Source organism: Penicillium maclennaniae (assembly GCF_028827695.1).
Source record: "Penicillium maclennaniae strain IBT 15551 chromosome Unknown utg000003l:1.0-5670915.0:1.0-5674809.0, whole genome shotgun sequence".
NCBI classification, from domain to species: Eukaryota; Fungi; Ascomycota; class Eurotiomycetes; order Eurotiales; family Aspergillaceae; genus Penicillium; species Penicillium maclennaniae.
Genome location: NW_026623215.1, coordinates 4,349,650 through 4,371,310, shown reverse-complemented (window position 1 = coordinate 4,371,310; position 21,661 = coordinate 4,349,650). Strand labels below are relative to the sequence as shown.

Sequence of the window (21,661 nt, the reverse complement as noted above, 5' to 3'; positions counted from 1 at the left end):
AAGTTCCTCATAATTCATCGCAAAGGGGTAATCACGCTACCATGGAGATAGACAAAAAGAAGAAGAGACACGGATGATCCATGCACAGCCGATTCTAGGCTTCTGCCCAAAGGAAAGGCTTCTGCCCAAACAAAGAGCTGACAGAAAGATCGCCGCCAACACCGAGTCTATACGCCAATTATCACACAAAGAAAAGTATCAATGAAGGCAAAGGAGTTAGCGAATGTTGCCAGGAATAGTCCCGAGGGCACGACGTTTCCGTGATTTCATGTGTTCATTACGTCGGAATCGTTCGTGGTCTGTTGCAAGCTTGCGTTTGAACATGCTAAGATCGCCAAGGAGATCTTGCATACGGCTTTGCATCAGGTGGTGCACCTCATCGTCCTCGTCATTATCATCATCGGACGTTATGGTTTCATCTTCCTCCCAAACTTCGGCTTCGGAGTCAGAAGGATCAATGGGTGAGCCTTCGCGGTTATCTCGGCCATCACCAGGAGGGGGCAAGCTCTCTTCCGTTAATGAGGTCAAACTTGGCTGTCGCTTTTCGATCGTGATTGCCGGTATGGGGTTCTTGAGACTCTCTAGAGCGAGTTTCAGATGCATACGCAGAGCCTCATTCTCGGTCTGCAGTTGACGGATCTTGCACTCGCTGACCATTTTGGTCTCCTCCATCAGCCGCTGCATCTTTTCGACCTTCTGCTGGTACTCGTCCAACTTTTCATCCTGCGCCTCACTTGCACGCTGGTGCACAGTCGCCTGGCTAACGCTGAGTTGTAAGGCGCGAATAGTCTCCGCCATTTCAGCAATCTGCGCATCACGTTCAGCGGCAGAGACGTGATCTTGGTTGACACGAGCACGGGTCCGGATGTGCTTGGCCTGATCGGCATATCGTAGCGTGGAGAGGGTTTCTTCATAGTCCGCTGGTGAAATGCAGGCAATCATCGCAGTCTTCGAGTTGCCACCAAGACTGTCTTTCAGAAGCCAGGTAAGAATCGAATCACGGTATGGAACCAGCTCTTTGCCTTTTCTTCCCCCGCGCGTCTTTTTCGGGTCTGCCAAGGCCGCAATCACTCGACCAAGCGTAGTGAGCGATTTGTTGATATTCGAACCTTCGCGGAGCCGGGCACCTGTTGCTTCAGTAGCTTTGGCACGCTCCGAACCTGCAAGATCGACCAACCGAATGCGAGCAGTGCGCTCCGTTGTCTCGTCCGTAGAAAGGTCGTGGTGGATCTGTTTCAAAGTAATTGTAAAAACGGCATGAGACCGAGACGAAGTATCGTTCATCTTAGTACTGGCAGTGGTTCGGGAAATATCACCCTTCCGCATGAACTTCATGAGTTCTGTGTAGTTCCTGGCAGTGACCTCCGTTAGGTCTTTGACATACGGACCTTCTGATGGAGACTCGCGAATACGCAGGTAGTGCGGAGGATCCGTGCGTGGTACCAAGAGATCGCGCACATGCTCGTTGTAAACTTCAAAATAGGATACCCGGACGTTGTAGCTAATATCGGGAGATGGCGAGGTCTCGATGCGCTGGAAAAGATCTTCGCAGGTACGTGGAATCAAGCCCGGCTGTTCAGGTGTGCCCATCATAGTGTAACTCTTGCCAGAACCAGTCTGTCCGTAGGCGAATATGCAGGTATGATATCCTTCAAAATTGTGGTCGAGAAACTCCTCACCCAGGCAGTTGTAAACATCTTCCTGGTGGGCATAATGATCATCTTTGTCGTCGTGCGACCAGAAAGAGTTATCGAATGTGAAGGACTTGTCGTCAAGTACTTTGCCACGGGCTTGTGATTTCGGTTTCCCCAGATCGCCAGGACTCCGCTTCGGAGCTTTCAGCTGCGTCATTTGAGTATGTGGGTCCATCGCGATGAGACACTCTGCCTTGCGTTCGATCTCTATGACAAGACATTAGATGCCCGACCCGAATCGAATATATTTTGCGTAGCTCCATCGGTACATACCTCTTGGGAGGAATTTGCGAACGCGCACCACGACGCGAACATTACCACCGCCGCCGGGTGACGGGCTCGCGTTTCCATCTTGACGCAATGGTACTATCACACTCTCGCGAGCGCGAAGTGATGGACTGGAGGCTGTAGAAACGAAGTTGCCGGCGGAGGCGGAGGTCGAGATCACACTAGGGGAGGTAATGCCGGTAACAGCGGAGGAGTCGGAGGAGGTTGCGGACGAGATTGAGCCAGGCCCGGTGGCCTGGCCGATGTGTCGAAAGAAGCGCGAGTCCAACGCCATTTTCCTGCTATGGTCTCTCAATAGCTGCACACAAGCGTTGACGGCCTCGCGACGTCGATGAAGAAGATGATTGTACATGCACTAGATTGATGGAATACAGGAAAAGGGATTCAAGGGAAGGTGTGTTGCAAGTTTTGACTCATTGGACTTGAAGAGAAAGGGTAACGAATGAATAGGAATGGGGGGTCGGTACTGTTGCGCGTTGTTTCCTTGAAGTTCAAGTTTCAAGTTGGGCGTTTCGATGATTCGTCCCCGCGGGGAATTGCTGGATGTAAACAGACCTGAGCGCGGCCTTTATCACGCGAGCATTTCGTGCAATGCAATGCGAAAAACGAAGATATGGACAGAAAAAAAAAATAGCAGAGAAAGAAAGCGATTATATGGATCGGAAAGACAATGTCTTGATCGCAACATGGGAGCTGGGAAGTATCGCGGTGTGTTGGGCGTTGCCAGGGCAATGCCAGCACTAGCACGAACTGTACCCGGTGTACTAGCTTATCTTCGAACTATGACCAGCAATTGATGCTCTATGTCGAATATGATCCACTTAACAATATCCATGGGTCTGAATTCAATATTACTTAACAATCTGGGAACTACCTGGTTCCTTCCAACTTGCCCTAGTCAAAGTCCGCCGTCATAGCCTCGAACACGTCAGCGTCGTCGTCAAAGTCCTTGGACTTCTGGCCCTTGCTCTCGAGGACGGGGTCCGGCACGGGATGACCGGTAGCGTCCATGTGTGTAGATAGGGTCTGATTGGGCGACCAGCTGTCTTCGTCCGACTTTTGACTCGAGGTCTGCGCCTGGGCTGGGCCCGACTTAGATTCCTGACTCTGCGTGAAGCGCGAGATGTCTGCTTTTGAAGTAGGTGCCATAATGAATAGCTTGGACTGCAATGTTTAGCACGAGCTCATCCGCCCAGATAGCTCACCGACTTCTCTCATGCCTCTCCGGGCTAGAAGAATCAAAGTGAAGACGTACTGCCTTTAATAGTGTGTCAATGATTGTTCACAATCCGATTGTTCGGAAACAAGAAGTAGGACATGTGCACATTATCTATATTTATGAGCTGGCAGGGTGGCGCGGATGATTCCATGGTGACGACAACATTTACCACCACTGTGGTCGCTTCTCCGCACTTGCCATTGTTGTGACTTGTTTGGTGCCACTGATTTTGTCGTATTCTCCCAAGTAATCTGGGGCTATGGTTGGGTAGCCAGCTCTGGATCCGTGGTAAACCGGACAAGCATCATGATGTGATGCTCGCCACATAGCTGTCGTGTTGGCTCCCCATGCGGCCAATTCCCATTCACTGGACTCGTAGTTAACAAGCATACAGTGGCAATGGAACTCGGCGGCTGTCATTAAATCGCTCAGTGACGCTTCCTTGAAGGTTCACTTCCGGGATGCTGGGGATTTTGGATGCCCTGATGAGTGTCATGGTTCTGGCGCTAGCGTAGACACCAACGCAGCAATATGTCTACCAGCATAGCTTAGACCGTGTTTGAGTATGATCACTCTAGTGCCTGGAAGAAGCTGCTTTGCATGTGCTAATAAACACATCATAGAGCCTGTCCATATGGCTCAGTGGAAACAACAGTTGGCACGTCTTCTCAGCAAATGGCTGACGAGTAAACTTCCAGGAATAACTCAGCCACCCCGCCATGTCGGGACCCTTCGACAAAGCAGGATCATCACAGCTTCCCAGATTTCCCTGTCGATGCCTACTTGCCCGTGCGAGACTCTCAGGTTCGTTGAACATGACCATCCACAACAAGACGTAGAGGGTGGACTTCAAGTCATGATACTCCTATCTTTCATCAATTCCAATGAACATGAAGGGCCTAGTACCGGTCACTTTCCATGGCATCACGTAAAAACTCTTCTGTTATCAATCTGGACATTGCCCTGAATGATGGCTCGGTTGAAGTTGACCGGCCTGTCAGTTCCCTTCATAATAACTGAAAGCTGACTCTGCGCATCTACTATCCGGTCAGCGCTTCAGATTGACAGCGTACTCTGTTGATCCTTAGCTAAGTTGGAGGTCTCGGGTTCAATTGCAGGGTAGCGACATACACGCCATACGTCTCTCGGATGCTTGAGAGCTTCTGTGGAGGAGTTTCTGAAAGCGTTTGCAGAGAACCTTGAAGTGATAGAGTAAAAGAATGTTGCTAACGGGCAAAATCTTCCCCAATCATTAGATTGAATGCTTTCACGGGGTCAATTCACCGAAACGACCCAAGATATATCCGTATATGGGGTCATTTTTGCCTCGATCTCCAGATTCTCTGAAAGATCTTGTGCTGGAATTGCCACTACATTGGATACTTGGTTCATATCCAAAAACCATTACCTGTGATCGCTCAAAGTTGGTACCGCACTGAGCTAGGGGGGCATGAACATATTCTCATAATCTGTGAGGTCTTCAGATAATGGCTTTAGATTACCTGTAAGCTCCTGTCTGATGAATATAGGGATTCAAGGCAGTGGACTATGAAAGTTGTAAGATGTTTAGCCCACTGGTCTTCTGGTGGGATTATCTTTAGTAAGCAAATAGATGTAAGCCGTGATCCCTGATGGGGTCTGTTCGGCTCTGTCGATGCTCAACCTCTGTACAAAGAGGCCTTTCTCCCTTAAGTAGTATTCTGTCATTCTATCTCCTAGTATCGCCTGCCAGCATTGTCTTTCAAGTGACCTGTAAAAATGTCTCTTCCACACAGACCATAGAATATCACATCTAGTATAGGCGGTATCAGGAGATACAAGATCAAGGAATGCGACTTCTTATCTAACACAAGTCTATTCATCTATACTCACGATGTAAGCTTACCGTGCCCCTCTTCCAGTTCAAGATAAAGTCTTCTCCTGGTTCATAAACAGAAAGAAACAACTCAGGATCCAACAACAGAGTGTCAAAATGAATGACTGTTGCACCAAGGGCTTCAGATGGGACGGAGAGCCCACAGGCAACGCAACATACGTAACCGGCACCAATGCCGAGGTTGCCATCCTCGTCATCCACGACGATTTGGATGGACATTTCCGAATATACGACTTCTGGCAGACGCATATGCCGAAGAGGCCAACGCGACTACGTTCCAGACTTGTACGCAACCTCATACTCTATGTATTCTTTGCTAACCAGGTCCAGCTTCGGCGGCGAAGTCCTCCCTGCCGAGATCCTCGTCAAGGACCCCTCGGAATGGGGCCCGATCGATCTTCCCGGCTTTCTGGCCCGCAACAGTAAAGCCACCCGAGAGCCTGAGATCATGGCCTTCGCTAGATCCCTTCGTGAAAAATACAAACGCGTTGGCGCGATCGGTTTCTGTTACGGCGGCTGGGCCGTGTTCCGTCTTGGAGCCAAAGAAAATAATGGTATGGTAGATTGTATCTCAACAGCGCACCCTTCTCTGCTCACCAAGGAGGGGATCCAGGAAGTTGGTGTGCCAGTCTATATCATGGCGGCGGAGGTCGACCCCATGTTCACGTCAGAACTCAAGGAGTTCAGTAATCGAGTCATCCCCTCACTCGAGGTAGATTATGATTATCAGTACTTCCCAGGCTTGGTGCATGCGTTTGCAGTCAGAGGCAATCGGGCGGATGAGGCTGAGATGAAAGGGCTGGAGAGGGCGAAGAATGCGGCAGTGCATTGGTTTAAGCAGTGGTTGCACTAATCGTAAGAGATCGAACTTGCATTTCTCAATTCATGACAATGTAATCTCGGTGACGGTTAAATTGGCGCCTCGGAAGTGATAGGCTCCCGGAGCGAACATGAGCAGCTCCATAAGTGACCTGAACACTCACCCTGATGCTCGGGTTAATCGGCCTAATTTGATCTCACTTTGCCTCTCATTGTGTAGGGTCCTCCGACGCTAAACGTACGGCTTACTGCCTGCTTTGAGTGTTCCTAGGAGCGAAGGCTAGGACATGATTTACTCTCACGTTGCCATTGTAACTTCTCTCTCCTTTCCCACCAGCTGTTGGTCGACTTAACCTGTCTTTCAACCTGGGTAAGGATTCGAGCGCCTCACCCTCTGTACGTTGTATTATTCAATTTTTCTTTCATCATACAGCAACGAGTGACCCAGATCAACTGTCCTTCCGAATCCGTCATCTATGAGCCGCTCAGTTGTAACACGCTCCTTCCCTACACAAGTTCTTCAACTCTGCTTTCCCTACTCTTCTCTTCTCCCATTTTCTCTCACTTCTGTCCCCTTGCCGTCGTCATGTCAACTCTTTCCTTAACTCTCTCGAGCGTCTCATCGAGGACTGTGGTCTCCGCAGATCGGTTCAACACACAACCACAGTTTGAGGAGGCTATTCACAATACTCTTCACGAGGCTAGGAGCTTTCACGAGCTCGTCATTACCAACATGCCGCCATGGTGAGAGGATTTTCTCTGGAAAATCGAGGAGGATCTCCCTTCTATTCGAAAAACCTATGACTCGGAGAGCCGTTGTTTACGGCTTAAAATCATGCCCACTTATGCCCACAATTGCATTGCCGAGTGGATTTCAGTCTCAATTTCCAGAGCCGTCGGGATGGGTTTCCTGAATTTAGCAGAGGTAGACCTTCTCCTTTTACAACAAGGCACAAGTGAGTTCCACTGACGACTTTGATCGTGCCCTTACTTATAACATGTCTAAAGCACTGTCATTCACAAATGGTCCATATCACGATTTCCGAAAGGAGCCAGATGCTCTTCTCCACACCCCATCGCAGCACTTTCCAACTCTTATCGCAGATGTTGGATGGAGCGAGTCGTATGATGGCCTACTTGATGACATGAATCGGTTACTCATTAGTGGTAACGGGGCGATCAAAATCGTCATTCTTGTTAAAGCATGCAAATAACTCAGTCAGCGGAGTTCTTGAACTTTACAGAAATGACCGACAAGGGATCCCAAGACGCACACAGACTGAGATTATTTTCCCCATGCCTGCTGGTGACCCGCCTCAGCCCCTTGACATTCGACGTTGCGACTTGTACCCTGTCCAGTCTCCTCGCAATCCAAACGAGAATTTTCCTCTTTTGATTAGCCGCTTACGCTTTCAGGCTCAGATCAGTCTTGAGAAGGAGGGCTACGTGCCTGCCTAACCGCTAGATTTGTCTCTTTATCATTCTGGCTTTGTTGCACCCTGGCTTTGTATCGTTAGATGGGTGGAAGGGTAGCTATCATCGACTCTATTCATTATGATACACATGGAGCAAGTACGTACACATGCCGAGTTCGTGGACAATAAGGAACGTAAAACAAGGATGAGAAGCTGAATGCACTTCGTCCCTATAATTTACCGTTTCCTAAGGATGTGGTGTAATCGCATGCATTGATTCAGAGACAATAGCTTCAAAACAACAAATTGGGTAAAACATCGCATACGTATTGATCAGACCTAGATCCGACATGATATCGAAATTGACCCACATGCACACCAAAACACGCAAATGAAATGAGGATGACTCCATCGTTTCGTCTTGGCCGATTTTACTCAGTAACCAGATAACTAAAAGGGGCGACGTATTGGATCAAAATCAAAGCTTCTCATTGCAATGATCATCAACAGAATCTGTCGCACAAACTAGTCACTATTTACCAATTGATCTATCATTCCAAGTAGACGAGACATCATCGCAAATCTTCTCAATAGTATCCCACTGCAACGAACTCCACACCTCAGGCCTCTCAACCGCATCCACAAATTGCCTCATCGCCATCACCGTCTGAGCCGCCCAGCGCTCCTTGCTCACCTTCCCAATACCCGCCGCCAATGGGGCCATGAGAACCGTCGCAATCTGCTCAGACGAGCGTCGATTGTGACCTTCAATTTGACACAATAAACTCCAGATACACTCATACACCACCTCGCGATCCCAATTCACATCCTGCGGCTCCCGCATCGTCGGACACATCGCTACCCATTTACAGCCCGGTTCGTTTGCCTTGAGTGCCTCGGGGAATTCAACCAAGGTGCATGTACCAGGCGGTGCGAACCCTCTCCATTTGTCGTAAAGAACTAGCTGCGCCGCGCGAGTGAGAGCATGGTAATCATTGCGCGGGCTGAATGTTTTCGAGATGGCGTGGTCAAAGCCGCCATCTAGACGGCCGTAAGAGTTTGCCGGGGAGACGATTAGGTCGAATTTTGTTGCGGGTGGGAGGCTGTTCAGGCGCTCGTTGAGTGTGGTGAATTTGATCTTGTCTGGATGGTGGCTCGGCCAGAGTTGGCTGAGGGCTTCGTTGAAGGCTGTGATGAAGGCTTCATCTTGGCATACGAGAATGAAGTCGGGGATATTAGAAGTCATTTTTGGCTTTGTGCTTCCTTTCTGGTGGGCGAGATGGTGTGCTATTTGCAGGGGTTCAAATAGTCTTAAGATGAGGAGGCTCTGGGTAGCTGCGGCGGTAGGCTGAAATGAGGGGGGAGTGGAGCTCGTGTACCGCCCCAAGTGCACCGCCCCCTAAATCTAGTACGTAGCAAGTTGAGCGTCCGAGTATTCCTGTATGAAACTCGATGACCTGGCTAGGCATTAGTGACAAATTGGGATATGCGAGAGGTGCTGAAAAATACACGGTAGAGTATATTCCTAAATTGAAAAAGAAATGGTGAAACACATCTAGAGTCTCATGGATTACTTTGAAGATGAGAAACATGAGAAACATGAGAATTTTACTCATCAAGCAAAGTTCGCTTGTATGCATTCTAGGGCAAATATGTACTGTGCACACAGGTATAATAAAGAGAGAAAAAAAAAAAGGCTACCTGGACACTGGCAATCCCAGATACATCCGATATGTTCAAGACTCATCAATACCAAGATCTCTCTCTTTCTTCAGCGTTGGCTCTTCGGACAGGTCATCAATCTGACCGCCCACCGCAGCTCGAGCCTGTTCCTGAGTACACACATAACGAATCAAGCTCTCACAGAGTCGATCTAGGATCCACTCCGGCTCAGTCATATGTGCTAACATGGGACTATTCTCTCCAATCCAGTCCCAGTTGAGAACTCCGAATTTATCCGTATCCACTGAAAGACTACCATCTCCAATACGGTTCTTTGCAGCTCCAGACGATGTTGGTCCTGATCTTGGATCGGTAAATTGGATCAAGCGAGTAAATTCGACCCATTCCTCATACTTGTAGCGCTTTCGTTTACCTTCGCGCACATCTTGTGTGGTGCGACGGATGGCAAAAGCGAGTTGTTGTGCAAGTTCAAAGGGCGACGGGTTCGGTTCGCGAGCCAATTCTTCGATCGTTCTGGTTGGACGCTCTTCCGTGGATCGTCTGCGTGGTGCAAGCGGTGCCGTTTTTTCTGCATCTTGGGCTGATGATGGCCCATCTTCTGGTTCAGCAACATCTCCTACTTGGGCGCCGATTGGAAACCCGAGCTTCACCCGCCGATTCTCCTCGCGTCTTTGCAGCATCCGCATAATACACGGGAAATGGGCGAAGAAGGAACGGTATGATTCTGACTGAGGCAAGACGAAGTAATCAGCGAACTTATCTGTAGAATGCTTGACGCCGGCAACAATAGTGTCGCTCATTTGCGAGATGAGCATTGTCATTGTTGGAATGGCAATGAGAGACCAGGCCACGAAGAAAGGCCGTCCTGCATTTGACTTGGGTGTGAAGTCGCCATAGCCGATGGTAAGCAGAGAACAGAAACAAAAGTGTAAACTCTCGAAATAATCCATTTCGTTCTCCAATTTCCAGAATACGACCGCTCCACAACTCCACACAATACCAAACGCGACGATACTAATGACTAGATCATTCCATCGGCGGAACCGCATAGTCTCATATTGAATGGCTCGCATGGCATCAAATCGGTCTTTTCTTCTCTCATTACATGGAGTCTAGGCCGACGATTATTAGCCAAGGCATGGATGGTGTTCCGAATGGGCTGGCGTGGATGGTGGCGAGGATGGGTGAGCGGCGGCAGAACAAGCTCTATCCCTTGCTCATGCGCTTCTTCGCGGGCGTCGTCAAGCTCCTGCCTTGTGATTGTTTGTTCATACGTCGACTGTCGCTTATGTTCGATGTGTTTCCGGATGACGTTGTCATAGTGGACTTCTTTCGCGAATCGATGGATACTTCCAACCACCAAGCCTAGCTGAATGATTCCAATCACAGCATATGGCCAGACCAAGCCTCTGCCTACAGATGTCGCTGGAACCACGTCACCGAAGCCCAAAGTCAAGACCGTGATGTCGCTAAAGTACAAAGCATCTGCAAAGGAGATTCCCAGTACCTTTTGAAAGATGGCAGCACCGACAAGCAGCCAGACCATGAAGGCTGTCATTTGCAAGATGAGAGTTCGCTGATCATCTGTCAAAGAGAAGTGCTGCGGATATCTCCCCAAAAAGTACCCGAGCATGTTGATCATCAAGAGAGAAGCGAGAATAAAATAAAGGCTCGCCGCGATGACAGCACTCCAGTAGCCTTGCGAGTAGACGTGATCTGGGGCAATCGGTGGACTGTATATCGACAGCGACGCCGTCAGGCCACACAACTAGGAATAGGTATTAGATCTTGATTCAAAGGTATTAAGACAATTCACTTACCATACCAGTAGCGAGAAACCACAAAATGATGGTCACCGGCAACGCTATAATGTATCGAATGGTGGTAGTAAAGTTAAAGAGCAGAAAGACATTGCCAACAACACCGCAGAAGAGCGAAACAGCGTTCATCGCAGTGACCCTATTGCAGTCAGCAATGACCATAAGACCTCGAAGGCCGAGCATCTTTACCAGTGAGGGTCAGGGTAACCGTTCTGAATCAAATTTCCAGCCGGCCCGTCGGTGTACGAAGTGATATGACTCCTCCATGGCATAATTAGAGCAACAATCGACATGACGTTGGCCAGCGGTCCGGCCGCTGCTGCTACCAGCGGGATGGCAGTCGAGGCGAACCACCAAGACTGAGGTTCGTCATCTTCCGGGGGTCTCATGTGAAATTGGCTGCAGAAGCGTTCCCATGCCGACGGTCGTGCGGCACGATCGACCTTGAGTTTCTGGAGCGGAGGAGATCCATGTTGCATCGTTCATGCGGCGGGGCCATGCACGAATATTAGGGGAGCGAGGCGCAGGGTATCCCCCAGGGCCTGGAAAAGGCTCGTATGCTGCGGATAGCAGAGGCGGTAAGGAGCGAAAGGAAGTTTCAAGCTAATCGTGGTGGAGATGGATAAGGATTCATGCCTCGTGGTCCGCTTCGTCCCCGTTACTCGGCAGATCGCAATCTTACCCGTTTTGGAGATGCGCTGAGCTTCGGATGACTCCGGAAGACTTGAGATGAAGGAGTAACTCTGTATTGGATAAAAGGAGAAGAATTTAACTGAGAGATAAGACAGTCTTTAAACTCACGCGTGGACTCGCATTGTCGGCATGATGTCAGTGTCAAAAAGCCCCGGCCTTCAATCAGCGGTCCAGGTCCAGGTCCCGTGACTTCCCCACACAGGTCCATGGGTCTTGAGTTGACGTTGACAGATATCTAGTTGATGTAAACATGGGATAATCTATATGGGAAAGTTCAGAGTGTGTTGTTCTGTGGGTAGTAAGATCTGAACTTGATGGAGAGTAGTTTGAAGTGGATGCGAGGCCAAGAGCTAACGAATTTACAGTTTACTGTAGTGTTACAGTCGCGAGAGACAACCCCACTAGACCCGATTCTGAACGATTAATTATCTGATGGTACCATTGTTTAATGATCCTTTGGCACTGATGATGCGAAGACCAATCCTTACGGATTGAAGAATGCGATGAGCAATGAGTCTAGCGCTAATGACATCACACAGACCAACAACGATAGGACAAAGCGGATCTATCACCTAGCAAGGCACAGCGATCACGACACATTGCCTTGTTCGTTATAGACCCCTAGCATTCCACAATGACTGAAGAAGTCGGGCCTAGAGGGGGATTTCACCTGTGTGACAACGGCTATAGTCACCGTCTCAGCGCCAACCAGCCTCGCCAAGGCAAAAGCAACCATGAACGCCCGCATGGGGCAACTGGGCTAAGCGCTAATCATAAGCCACATGGCCAACACGAGCACAGTCACAATCGCGTATAAAGTCCCATCCTGCCGCGCAGGATGGAAGCTACAATCGCACCCCGCACTATAGCACACACTAGAGATCACCCCGCTCGACATAATAGGGTCGCCACACACCAACCCCTCGGGTGCGAGCCAGCGAGGAGACACCAGTGACAGGCATCATCACCTGCACACATGCACTGCATAGGTCCCCCGGCACTTTCTGGTATGAACGCATTGGTTGGTGACATCAGCCTTTGGTGTCATCCCAGCGAGGTACCTGCTTTTTGGGCGTACAGGGAAGCATAATCTAGAATGCGGACGTAGGTACTGTGCAGCGCTACGCGCCGCAGCCCGCGCTTTCTCACATCACTGCCTATCTGGGTAACTATGGTAAAAGCAGGGAGGGAGGAAGGGGGGGGGGTGGGTCTACGTGGAAATAATGGCGATACGGGAATATCTTGATTCGTGATTAAAAAGAAATGGGTTCGGAAACAGGAAAGACATGGAAACGAAACAGGCAAAATAAATGAGTGTAACATGTGGTTCTATTAAATGCTGAGGCCGTGGTTCTATCTACAACCCGGTTCCTCCTCGGACCCAACATTAAAATCAAGACAGGACTAGAGCTGGGAGCACAGCATACTGGGCTCAACAATCACACGGGAATCAACAGTAGGAAATGAACAAAGGAAATGAATGGTAAGATAGGAAATCGCAAGATGGTATCATCGAAGCAGAATGACACAAACATCAACGACGCATGGAAAAGCACATAACTCGACAACAGGCATCACAGCCAACGCCGGAAATAGAGTAGACGCCGCCCCCAAGGACGGAAACGAAGTCAGAGGTATAACAAAGAGGCGCCAAAATCAGAAATTCTTTTGGGGGGTTCGTCTCGCACATAATCGTGGGACGAAAAAAAGAAAAAGACACCGTTGGGAATCCAAAACAGAGTGACCACGTAACGAGTATAGCCAGCCGAAGCCAAACCCAACGCGCTGCAAATGCATATCAGAATGATCCCGTAATAACACCAAAAATAAAACGATCCAATCTCTGTCGGGATAGCTCCCTCTCGGTGTGGGATATCAATTCTTCCTCTATCTTTTTTTTGTCTTTTCTCTTCTTTTTTGAGTGAACTGCCTATTTGGCAGACGGTCGCGAAGGATGTCTTCGCAGTTGGCATCGAATCGCATATTCCACAGTCGAATACTGTTCATCAACTTTTCGGTATTTTCAAGCTCCCGGTCACGACCAAAGATTGAGTCGACGAATTCACAACCCGCGTTGCGGCCCATCGAGACTGGGCCCTTGCCACCTTCCCGCTTGGCAGCCTTCCACATGAACATCTCACACGCTTTTAGAAGCTTCTTGAACCGGTTCCAGAGTCGATCGCCGCTTTCTAAGAAATCTTCAACCACCTCCGCTGCATCTTGTCGTTGAATACGAGGAGGCATTCGTCGGCTCGCTTAACTTTGCCCGCGAGTTTGATCAAGAGAAGCCAAAGATCGCCCGCCACGTCGGCCATGGGGGTTGATGCGCCATGGTGAAAAACGGTCCAATCGTAGATCCACTTGCCGAGAGAGTTGGCGTCGAATACACTACCGAGGAGAATGATGGGGGCTTCGGTCGGGTCCCAGTTCTTGATCGAGTAGCCGGGTGGGATACCAGCGCGCTCGGCGTCCTCCTCGGTAGCGACGGGTGGAGGTTTTGAGGCGGGGGGTGGTTTGGTCTTGGGAGTGCGAGTGGAAGTGGACTGGCGACGAGCGTGCTGACGACGGGCTGCTTCGATATCCTCGGAGTTAGGAACCTGATTGAAGTAAAAGTGAGAATCAGCGGGTGGGTTCGATTTGCGATGAGAAGTCGAAGCGGTGCGACGATGGCCTTGGGGGGCATCTCGTTTGGGAGTCGTGGCCGGGGGACGGCCAGGGCGTCTGGGCTGCTCGCGCGAAGCGTAGCGCGGAACATCGAATGCATCGTCAACCACATCAAAGATGGGCTGCTGCTGCCATTGCGAGCTGAATCCGGTGCCGGTACCGGGGCCGAGGCCATCCCCCGCAGGATGACCAGTCGTGTGGGTGCGACGGTGTTTGGGCGAGCCCGCGAAAGAAGCACTTACATGATCGTGCTTGCGCGGCATGCCATATTCAGGCGTCGCCTCATAGTAAGGCTGCGAGTAACCTGAGTAATAGCTGGGGTCCTTGGTGGCCGTATAGCTGGCCTTGCGAGTGTGTCGTCGCGTGCCCGTACCCGTGCCCGTGCCGCGAGGCGAGGTGTATGTGTTGGCGTATTGAGATGCGTAGTACGCGTAGTGAGGCGAGGTAGGTGGCGACTGGGAGTAGTCGTAGGTGGACCATCCCGGTGGTGGACTGGTGTAATGATACATGATCGACCACGCATAAGCCGAATATCAGGATGCTGGAGAGGGGAGAATCGCGAAGAATAGAAGACTAAGACGGATAAAACAAAGACCCGAGTATATTATACAGGATATCGTGCGCAATAGCAGAAAAAGAGAGACGCCGACAGACAAAACTGGAGGTTAAAAAAAAAGGGTCGAGTAGGACCGTCACCGTGGTACGGTTTCCGATCGGAGAGAGGAGGGTTGACACTGAATGTGCTGAGAGTGCATTTGAACGTCGGTATTCGGTATCCCGAAGGAGCTGGCGGTGCCAAAGAGTTTGAAGATCCCAGAGAGGACTAGAAGCCCAGGTAAGTGTAAGAAGAAGATGGTCCCAGGGGGGGGGAAGTTTGTGTATATGGAGCCGAGAAAGGGTGGAGATGGGAAAAATTCAACCCAAGATGAAAGGGAAATAGATTACGCCCACGCCCAATCACTTCGGTGGGCGCGTGCGAGTTGGCGCAGTGGAGCGTGGCGTTTATGTGGGTTTTAGTTTTTGTTACGTGGTATGCGGATTTCGTCTATACTCCCTTTTCCCTTGCCGATCTTATATCTCTCTACAGAAACACCCTACACACGGAACTTGTGACTCACAATGAAGGATCTTCCTCAACTTGGTATGTCTTGTCTAATTACGATTATTGTTGGCTCCCATTTCCTGGCTTTGATGTAGACGGCAAAAGACGAGTCTAAAGTACCTCCAAAGGCTACCCCTCATACTAGCCCAGATGGAGACTTCCAGCTACTGCACTATCTGCAACTGCGCTGACAAGCCCCCTCCAGTGTCGGGCGACAACTCGAATGCTGCCTTTGCAACCCTCCGCAGCTTATTATGACTCTTGCTAACACCGATGCCTCGTTTCTCTGAGAATGTGGGCGGCTGATGTCGCCACCGTGAGTATATTCGGTGCAGGTTGGGCTGTGACTGGCTGAGTGGGCCGGAGATTTGGATTTTAGAACTAGATAGCAGCGCTGGCGCGGTATGTCAAGCGTGTCAAGCCTCTGTTGGATGGACCGCCATGTGCTTGCTAGGCTTCGAGAATTAGGGCTGCCTCGTCTCGTTTGTGCACTTCATCTGCATGAACACCTAGATGGACATTATCTCCTTCTACTATTCGGTGATAGGATCCCATTGTGATATGGGCTGCCTACAATGCATGCCCTTTTAAACAGCCCAAGTACCCGTGATAATGCCAGTGTCCGGTTCCATGGTTGGCTCGCGGGTATTCGATCGCTGCGCCGGACTTTTGACGGATCATCCCGTCTCGTCCAGCGGTTCGACTCCACAGACTCCATCCAACAGACTAACCCACCGATGTTGCCATGGCAAGTTTCTTAGTTTTCAAAGTAGAACTAGATGCCCCTCCCAAGAGGGTCTCTTGCTCACAAGGATTGTATCCGGCTTGTTGGGCGACATCACGGACCACGCATGGGCTTTACCGCTGCGTCGCTGGGCAGCAACTGCTTAATTGGGCCAAAACGGAGACAGGAAGACGAGCTTCGCAGACCGCAACTTGCATCTTCCACCAGTCCTATGGCTGCCGAGAGGGCTGAATAACACATACATAGGGCGTCTGTCTGTGGGTTCGAAATACTCCGCCTCTTTTGCAAAAATAGCGTATACATGGTGCGGAATGCCGACATCGGGCTACGTTGATGCAGCCCTATGATTTAAGCGATGAAGAACGAGGCACAGAGAGGGGTTTAAATAAAAATGACATAATTGAACAAACATATAATAGCAAAGACCAAGTATCATTTCCAGCAATGGCAAGCAATATAAATGAGCATTGTGTTGTGAGTGAATATCAAGTGCGACCGCTGAAGCCCTAAGACTGCCCTGATGCAGACCAGGCTCCATCATAACCTTGGAATCCACTTGACCTCAGAAACAACCAGACTATGACGTCCAGTCCACTTCTCACCAACGGGATCTGCTGAAACCCTCTCCGTACCAACAACCCTAGGAGCGTATAAATGGAAAATCTCTGCTGACCGTAAATACCACAACCCCCCAACCATCCAGCATTATGTTCACGCACCAACTGCAGGGATAGAATCAACAATGAGAGAAAAAAAAGAAAAAGGGAGAAAAATACCAAAGACCAAATCAAAAGACCGCATATCCTTACAGAGCATACACCGAAAATGCCACAAGACCCAACGAATCAAGGGTTTTTCACAATGGCTGGTTCTAGATGAGTCAACACCCTTCTCGAAAGCCCCCTTCTCGCCCAGCCCGGAGCACAATCCTGCGCCACCAGCAGGCACCGCCGATCGTTCAGCGTCGCACATGGCGTTTACTCGTTTCGTGTCGTGCATCTTCTGATCTCGGCTGGTCCAGTCATCACACCGGGGTCGAACTCGATCATCTTTCGTGGCGACTCATCTCCTATTGGTTTTTTTTTTTTAGTCATTAGGCAGATATAAGCTGAGAGCTTCAGCTGGGAGGCAGTGATCGCCTTCTGGAAACAAGGAACGGAAATAGGACCAACAGGAAGCAACACCGGTAAACAGGGGGGGCTCCCCCCGAACCTTGGGCAGTGGGGCAAACGGGGTACATGCGCATATCAACCGGCCTCTCTCTCGAACACCGATCTGGACAGGCTATCTGTTCGGTCTCCTTTTGCTCCATTCTTTGCATAGCTATTTCTCTTTCTTGTGTGCGGTTTTGTGGGATTTTAAGTTTTATCTCTTTCGTGATAGGGCGAGAATCTCATAGACTGAATTATTCAGGGACATTCAACACATCCATACCGTGCGTGAATAACAAGGTGACAGTCCTAGCATATTTCATATGGAACTTCCTCGTTTTAAGGGGGCGGCGCTCGCGCGTGCGAATATACATATGGTCCTTGCACGCTTGTTCCTCCCATTTCATGTAATTTTTCACCAGACTTGATTATGGTCGAGACAGTGGAAATTAAATGGATTCATAACCTCCATAATTAATTGAAAACCCTCGGGTGCCTAGTCCAATAACAAATAGATCAATCGGTGTGTTGCCGATCTGATGGATCATTCTACCCCCTTGCTCGAGCTCGATCTGAGCATCACAACATCCACGCGCTGGCGGCGGCGCCTACGTGCTAGGGGCATCTGGTGCATCCATGGACGGTCTGGCTCATTTCTTATTTGTTTTTAATTTTTTATGGGCTTGGGAGTCAAATTTCTGATACAGTGCGTTGTGTGCGCATTGATCACATAGGGTTCTGTGGTTGCCCTTGCCCTGAGCCCTATCGTCCAGGCTTTGTTGTCACGAATACGAGCTATACGCTCGACTTCCCGTGTCCAAGGGGCTAGGTCCTTTATGCGACTGGGTTCGAGGTGTGGCGGTGACGTTTCTCTGTGAGCGGCTTCCCCGTCCCGCCACGGCCCGAAGGTTCAACGTGCGCTCCACCGGTTTGCAGGTTGATAGAGCTTAATAATACAGGGTTGGCGTTCAAATGTATTTGAAAACTCAAGAATGGTATTGGAGGGTTGTTACTTGAAAGATATACAGGGCAAGACTACCCGGTTGAGCAATGGGTGATAGGTCAGTGTACAAGGGCACAGAAATTAGTCAATGGTATGTACAATGCAACCCCGGCTCACGTTCAGCTTCGCTGCGGATGACAGTCGATGAGCAGATTCTAGGAACAAAATATATATATATATATATATATATAAAGACGAAAAGAAATAACCATTAAGTGTGCAGGTATCCCAAGTCGCCAATATCCAAATCAACCCCGTCCTCCCAAATAGATGCCCTAACATGAAGTCTTCACCCGCACCCGCACGCGGTAAGCCATGTGATGAACTTTGCAAGATTAACGGAGGCCAGACTATCATTATGCCACCATGTATTCTCCATCGCCCCGTTTGGCCTGCATGACTCGAGACCAGCGAAAGGCTTGGGAAGTCATGGTCTTGCCGCTTCCATCCAGCGGTGGCGGAGGACCTAATTCGGAGGGATATACAGGGTATGAGGACTCCTCGGAATGTTCTGCCCAAATCTTTTCGAGCAGTTCCAAACAGGAAATGTTATTCACGAATCCAGAGTCCTTGGAGATATCTCGGCAGCGATTTCGAATGGCGGAACGATGATCCTCTTGAACGCATTCTGATCCCACGATGAAAAGCGGCCACAGAAGGTAGACATCTGACTGGACAGCGAAGAGGCAATGCATAGCAAGACGAACCAGGTGCTGGATGCGAGGATGTTGGGATGGGAGACTTGGCTCTGCAAGTCGCTCGCAGTAAAGAAGCGCTGCGTGGCGGAAGCATTCAGAGATCTGGTAGACATCTTGAAGATTCTCGCTGGCCACTCGGTATGATGGCGAGGTCGGAGGAGTTGGGGTCAAGTTGGAGGGATTGAAGGACAGGGTGGATGCAGACAGAGTTGGCGAGGGAATGAGGTCTCAACGGGTGGCCCAGTTGGTGGGTCGAATCGCCAGGATTCGAGCCGTTGCCGTAATGAGTACCATTCGGTCCAGAATGCCGGGGATGAAGGCCGTCGAGCCTGGTCGCTGCTTTGTGGAGGAGTGGGCATAGAGTATCCATAATCACCCGTCATGGCTCCTGATCCAGAAGCTAACGGAACACTATCCCAGCCAGGGAAGATCATGGATGGGGGTAATGATGCGGTAGGGATCGTCACATCTGCTGGTCGAGATTCGTTGGGCTGTTGGTCTTGACTCAGTAGGTTTAGACGACCTAGCTGAGATATCATCTTGAAGAGACGCCCATCACAACCAGCCAAATTCTCTAGGCCCCATTCCCCATCTGTGATCGAGCTGATCTCCAGGCATTTGCCGCGAAGCTGTACATCACGGTCATTGGTCGTCGCAGTGAGGGTGTCAAACCACGAGAACATGCGGATGAACCACTTGACATCATCCGTTAAGACGGGAGAATGCCGCATTCGAATGGCGAGGAGCCTGGTGACACCAGCAAACTGTGTTCGAAATTCAGCAACACCAGTGTCACAGCCATGGAACAAACAAAGCACCAGCAATGTGGCTAGTACCGAATCCGACAACCTGCGACGTGGATCTGCCAAGTCGGCATTCAAAGCCTTAACGGCCATTCCACGGTGGTGATTCTCTTCCCGTAAATAACCCTCCGACATGGAAATTCCGTATCTATCTTGAAAGTCCTCATCGGTTAGAGCACGATGCGCCATAGACGACATACGTGCCGGGAGGGTTCTTTCGGTGGACATATGGTTCTTCTCTCGCCGCTGTCGTAGATTGCTTGTGGCCAAAGTCGCAATTGCCTCTTGGAGGGCCTCGCTGCCTTGCGCCAGGCGAAGGACTTGAGTGCGGAACGGATTTGTTGGGGTATCAAAAGCAACAATCATGGGGGCAATTACTTCGGCGAAATAACTGATGAGATACCGCAGACGGGGTGTGCGTCCTACGGATCTTGCTAGAAGCAGCTGAGAATACGAGGGCGAGTGACCAGCATCCCACAGCATCGAATACTGCGGGTTTTTCCTGTCAACCTCCTCATCCGCATCTTGAGGGGATGTTGAATTTGGAACCGGCCAATTCCTCGCCACTGGCCACACTGGTGTGGCGAAACTGGCACCCGGGCTTAACAAGGGTGCGTAACCAAGCGATACTTCGGAGGATATGCTTGGGCTCGAGCGGCTGCCCATCGCTGGTCGGGTTGGTAATGGAAGCCCGGAGATCTGCGGAGGCGCAGCAGACATGCTGGACCACGTCTGGGGATCCGGCATGTCCATTGTCCACGCCATGCCATTCGACATATCAGGAATAATTGACGCGACTGACGGCCTGCGCGAGTCTGAGTCGAACGAGTTGAAAGATCCTGCATCAAATGAACTAAAGCCCAGGCCAGAAGTGGGCGCCGCCGGAGGAGTGGTCGAGGTCCGTTGTGATGAGGATTGGGCTTGACCCTGGCTGCTGGGCGGCGACCGCTGCTGTGCATGAGAGGTCTTGTTGGAAGATTCCAAAAGCCCTTCGTCCATGACGGGGAGCTTCTGACCTCGCAGCTTGCCTCTGCTGGCAACTCCCACCCCCCAGGTCAGGGTTGTCTTGTATCCAGAACATTCGCGGCCGAGCTCGAGGCACTGGGAACAGTATGGGCGTCGCCGATCACATCGAGCTCCTCGCTTGGAGCACGTGAAGCAGTCATCCGGAGCACCGCTCACAACTGTTCTCTTCCGTCGTTTCCGAATCGGCGCATTCGGGTCAGTTTTGCGGGATTTGCTTTTGGCCGGTTCCCGCGTCGGCTCGCGTGGGCGACCTGCAGTCTCGGACATTATGTGCGAGTATCGCGATAGGCACCAAGTCGGGTTCCCATGAGGCTATTTTCAGGGAAGGCCTGTGGTGGCCACGGGGTAACGAACTTGTCGACCAGGAAGATCTGAGAATTGACCAAGTCGGGGCACGGGTCGAAAAGTGGGCCCTGAAACGGCAGGATCTGATAGGGTTCGAGGGGGGAGGGCGGAGGGCGGAGGGCGGAGTAGGTTCAAGAGGCCATCGCCTGGGAGAGTGAGACGAGGGTATTCAGAGAGTCAAAAGGGTCAGAGAGGGAGAAAGGGAAAACTGGGGGGTGGATATGGGATCTTCCCGGGAGGATATGATCCGCGCCTTAGTGTCGAAATGCGAGAAAGTCAGAACCTAGGACGGGGGAAATCGCTCAAAAGTCTCCACCGGCCCAGGATGATCCAGGATCGCCTGGTTTCTTCTAGCCGCTTACGGTGATACACTACGGGGGATATTTCCACCATTGCGTCCAACTTATTCCTGATCGGAGATTGCTAGACCGAGTCTCTGTGGAATACGAAGGCGACTCATAAGTTAGCAATAGCATGCCGATCACAAATTGAGGCCGAGGCTGACCAAATGTGGTGCAGTAGTGCGGTACAGGGTGGGTTTGCAGTTGCAGTTGAGGTTGCCTTGGGAATTCAGAGGTGAAATGGGTTTCATGGGTTTCGTTGCCCATGTGTTCACC

At 50.5% G+C, this 21,661-nt stretch overlaps 7 protein-coding genes across 7 annotated transcripts; 1 reads left to right on the top strand and 6 right to left on the bottom strand.

Moving 5' to 3' along the window:
- Positions 1-216: 216 nt before the first annotated feature.
- Positions 217-2,256, bottom strand: N7477_003752 (kinesin-3 family protein uncB; the record flags this gene model as incomplete). The annotated part of the gene is made up of 2 exons (XM_056965415.1): positions 217-1,901; positions 1,968-2,256. 2 exons carry the CDS (start codon positions 2,254-2,256, stop codon positions 217-219), a joined length of 1,974 nt encoding a protein of 657 aa, XP_056825368.1.
- Positions 2,257-2,876: 620 nt separating this feature from the next.
- Positions 2,877-3,131, bottom strand: N7477_003751 (uncharacterized protein; the record flags this gene model as incomplete). Its single annotated transcript, XM_056965414.1, has 1 exon — positions 2,877-3,131. The coding sequence occupies one exon, from the start codon at positions 3,129-3,131 to the stop codon at positions 2,877-2,879; it is 255 nt and encodes an 84-aa protein (XP_056825367.1).
- Positions 3,132-5,249: 2,118 nt separating this feature from the next.
- On the top strand, positions 5,250-5,930 carry N7477_003750 (dienelactone hydrolase family protein; the record flags this gene model as incomplete). Its single annotated transcript, XM_056965413.1, has 2 exons — positions 5,250-5,362; positions 5,402-5,930. The coding sequence occupies 2 exons, from the start codon at positions 5,250-5,252 to the stop codon at positions 5,928-5,930; spliced, it is 642 nt and encodes a 213-aa protein (XP_056825366.1).
- A 1,913-nt stretch (positions 5,931-7,843) lies between these two features.
- Positions 7,844-8,557, bottom strand: N7477_003749 (uncharacterized protein; the record flags this gene model as incomplete). Its single annotated transcript, XM_056965412.1, has 1 exon — positions 7,844-8,557. The coding sequence occupies one exon, from the start codon at positions 8,555-8,557 to the stop codon at positions 7,844-7,846; it is 714 nt and encodes a 237-aa protein (XP_056825365.1).
- Positions 8,558-9,047: 490 nt separating this feature from the next.
- Positions 9,048-11,293, bottom strand: N7477_003748 (potassium channel family protein; the record flags this gene model as incomplete). The annotated part of the gene is made up of 4 exons (XM_056965411.1): positions 9,048-10,060; positions 10,117-10,762; positions 10,815-10,953; positions 11,004-11,293. The coding sequence occupies 4 exons, from the start codon at positions 11,291-11,293 to the stop codon at positions 9,048-9,050; spliced, it is 2,088 nt and encodes a 695-aa protein (XP_056825364.1).
- A 2,403-nt stretch (positions 11,294-13,696) lies between these two features.
- N7477_003747 (uncharacterized protein) lies at positions 13,697-14,680 on the bottom strand (the record flags this gene model as incomplete). The annotated part of the gene is made up of 1 exon (XM_056965410.1): positions 13,697-14,680. One exon carries the CDS (start codon positions 14,678-14,680, stop codon positions 13,697-13,699), a length of 984 nt encoding a protein of 327 aa, XP_056825363.1.
- Positions 14,681-18,528: 3,848 nt separating this feature from the next.
- On the bottom strand, positions 18,529-20,966 carry N7477_003746 (Zn(II)2Cys6 transcription factor; the record flags this gene model as incomplete). The annotated part of the gene is made up of 2 exons (XM_056965409.1): positions 18,529-19,004; positions 19,076-20,966. 2 exons carry the CDS (start codon positions 20,964-20,966, stop codon positions 18,529-18,531), a joined length of 2,367 nt encoding a protein of 788 aa, XP_056825362.1.
- Between the last annotated feature and the right edge of the window lie 695 nt (positions 20,967-21,661).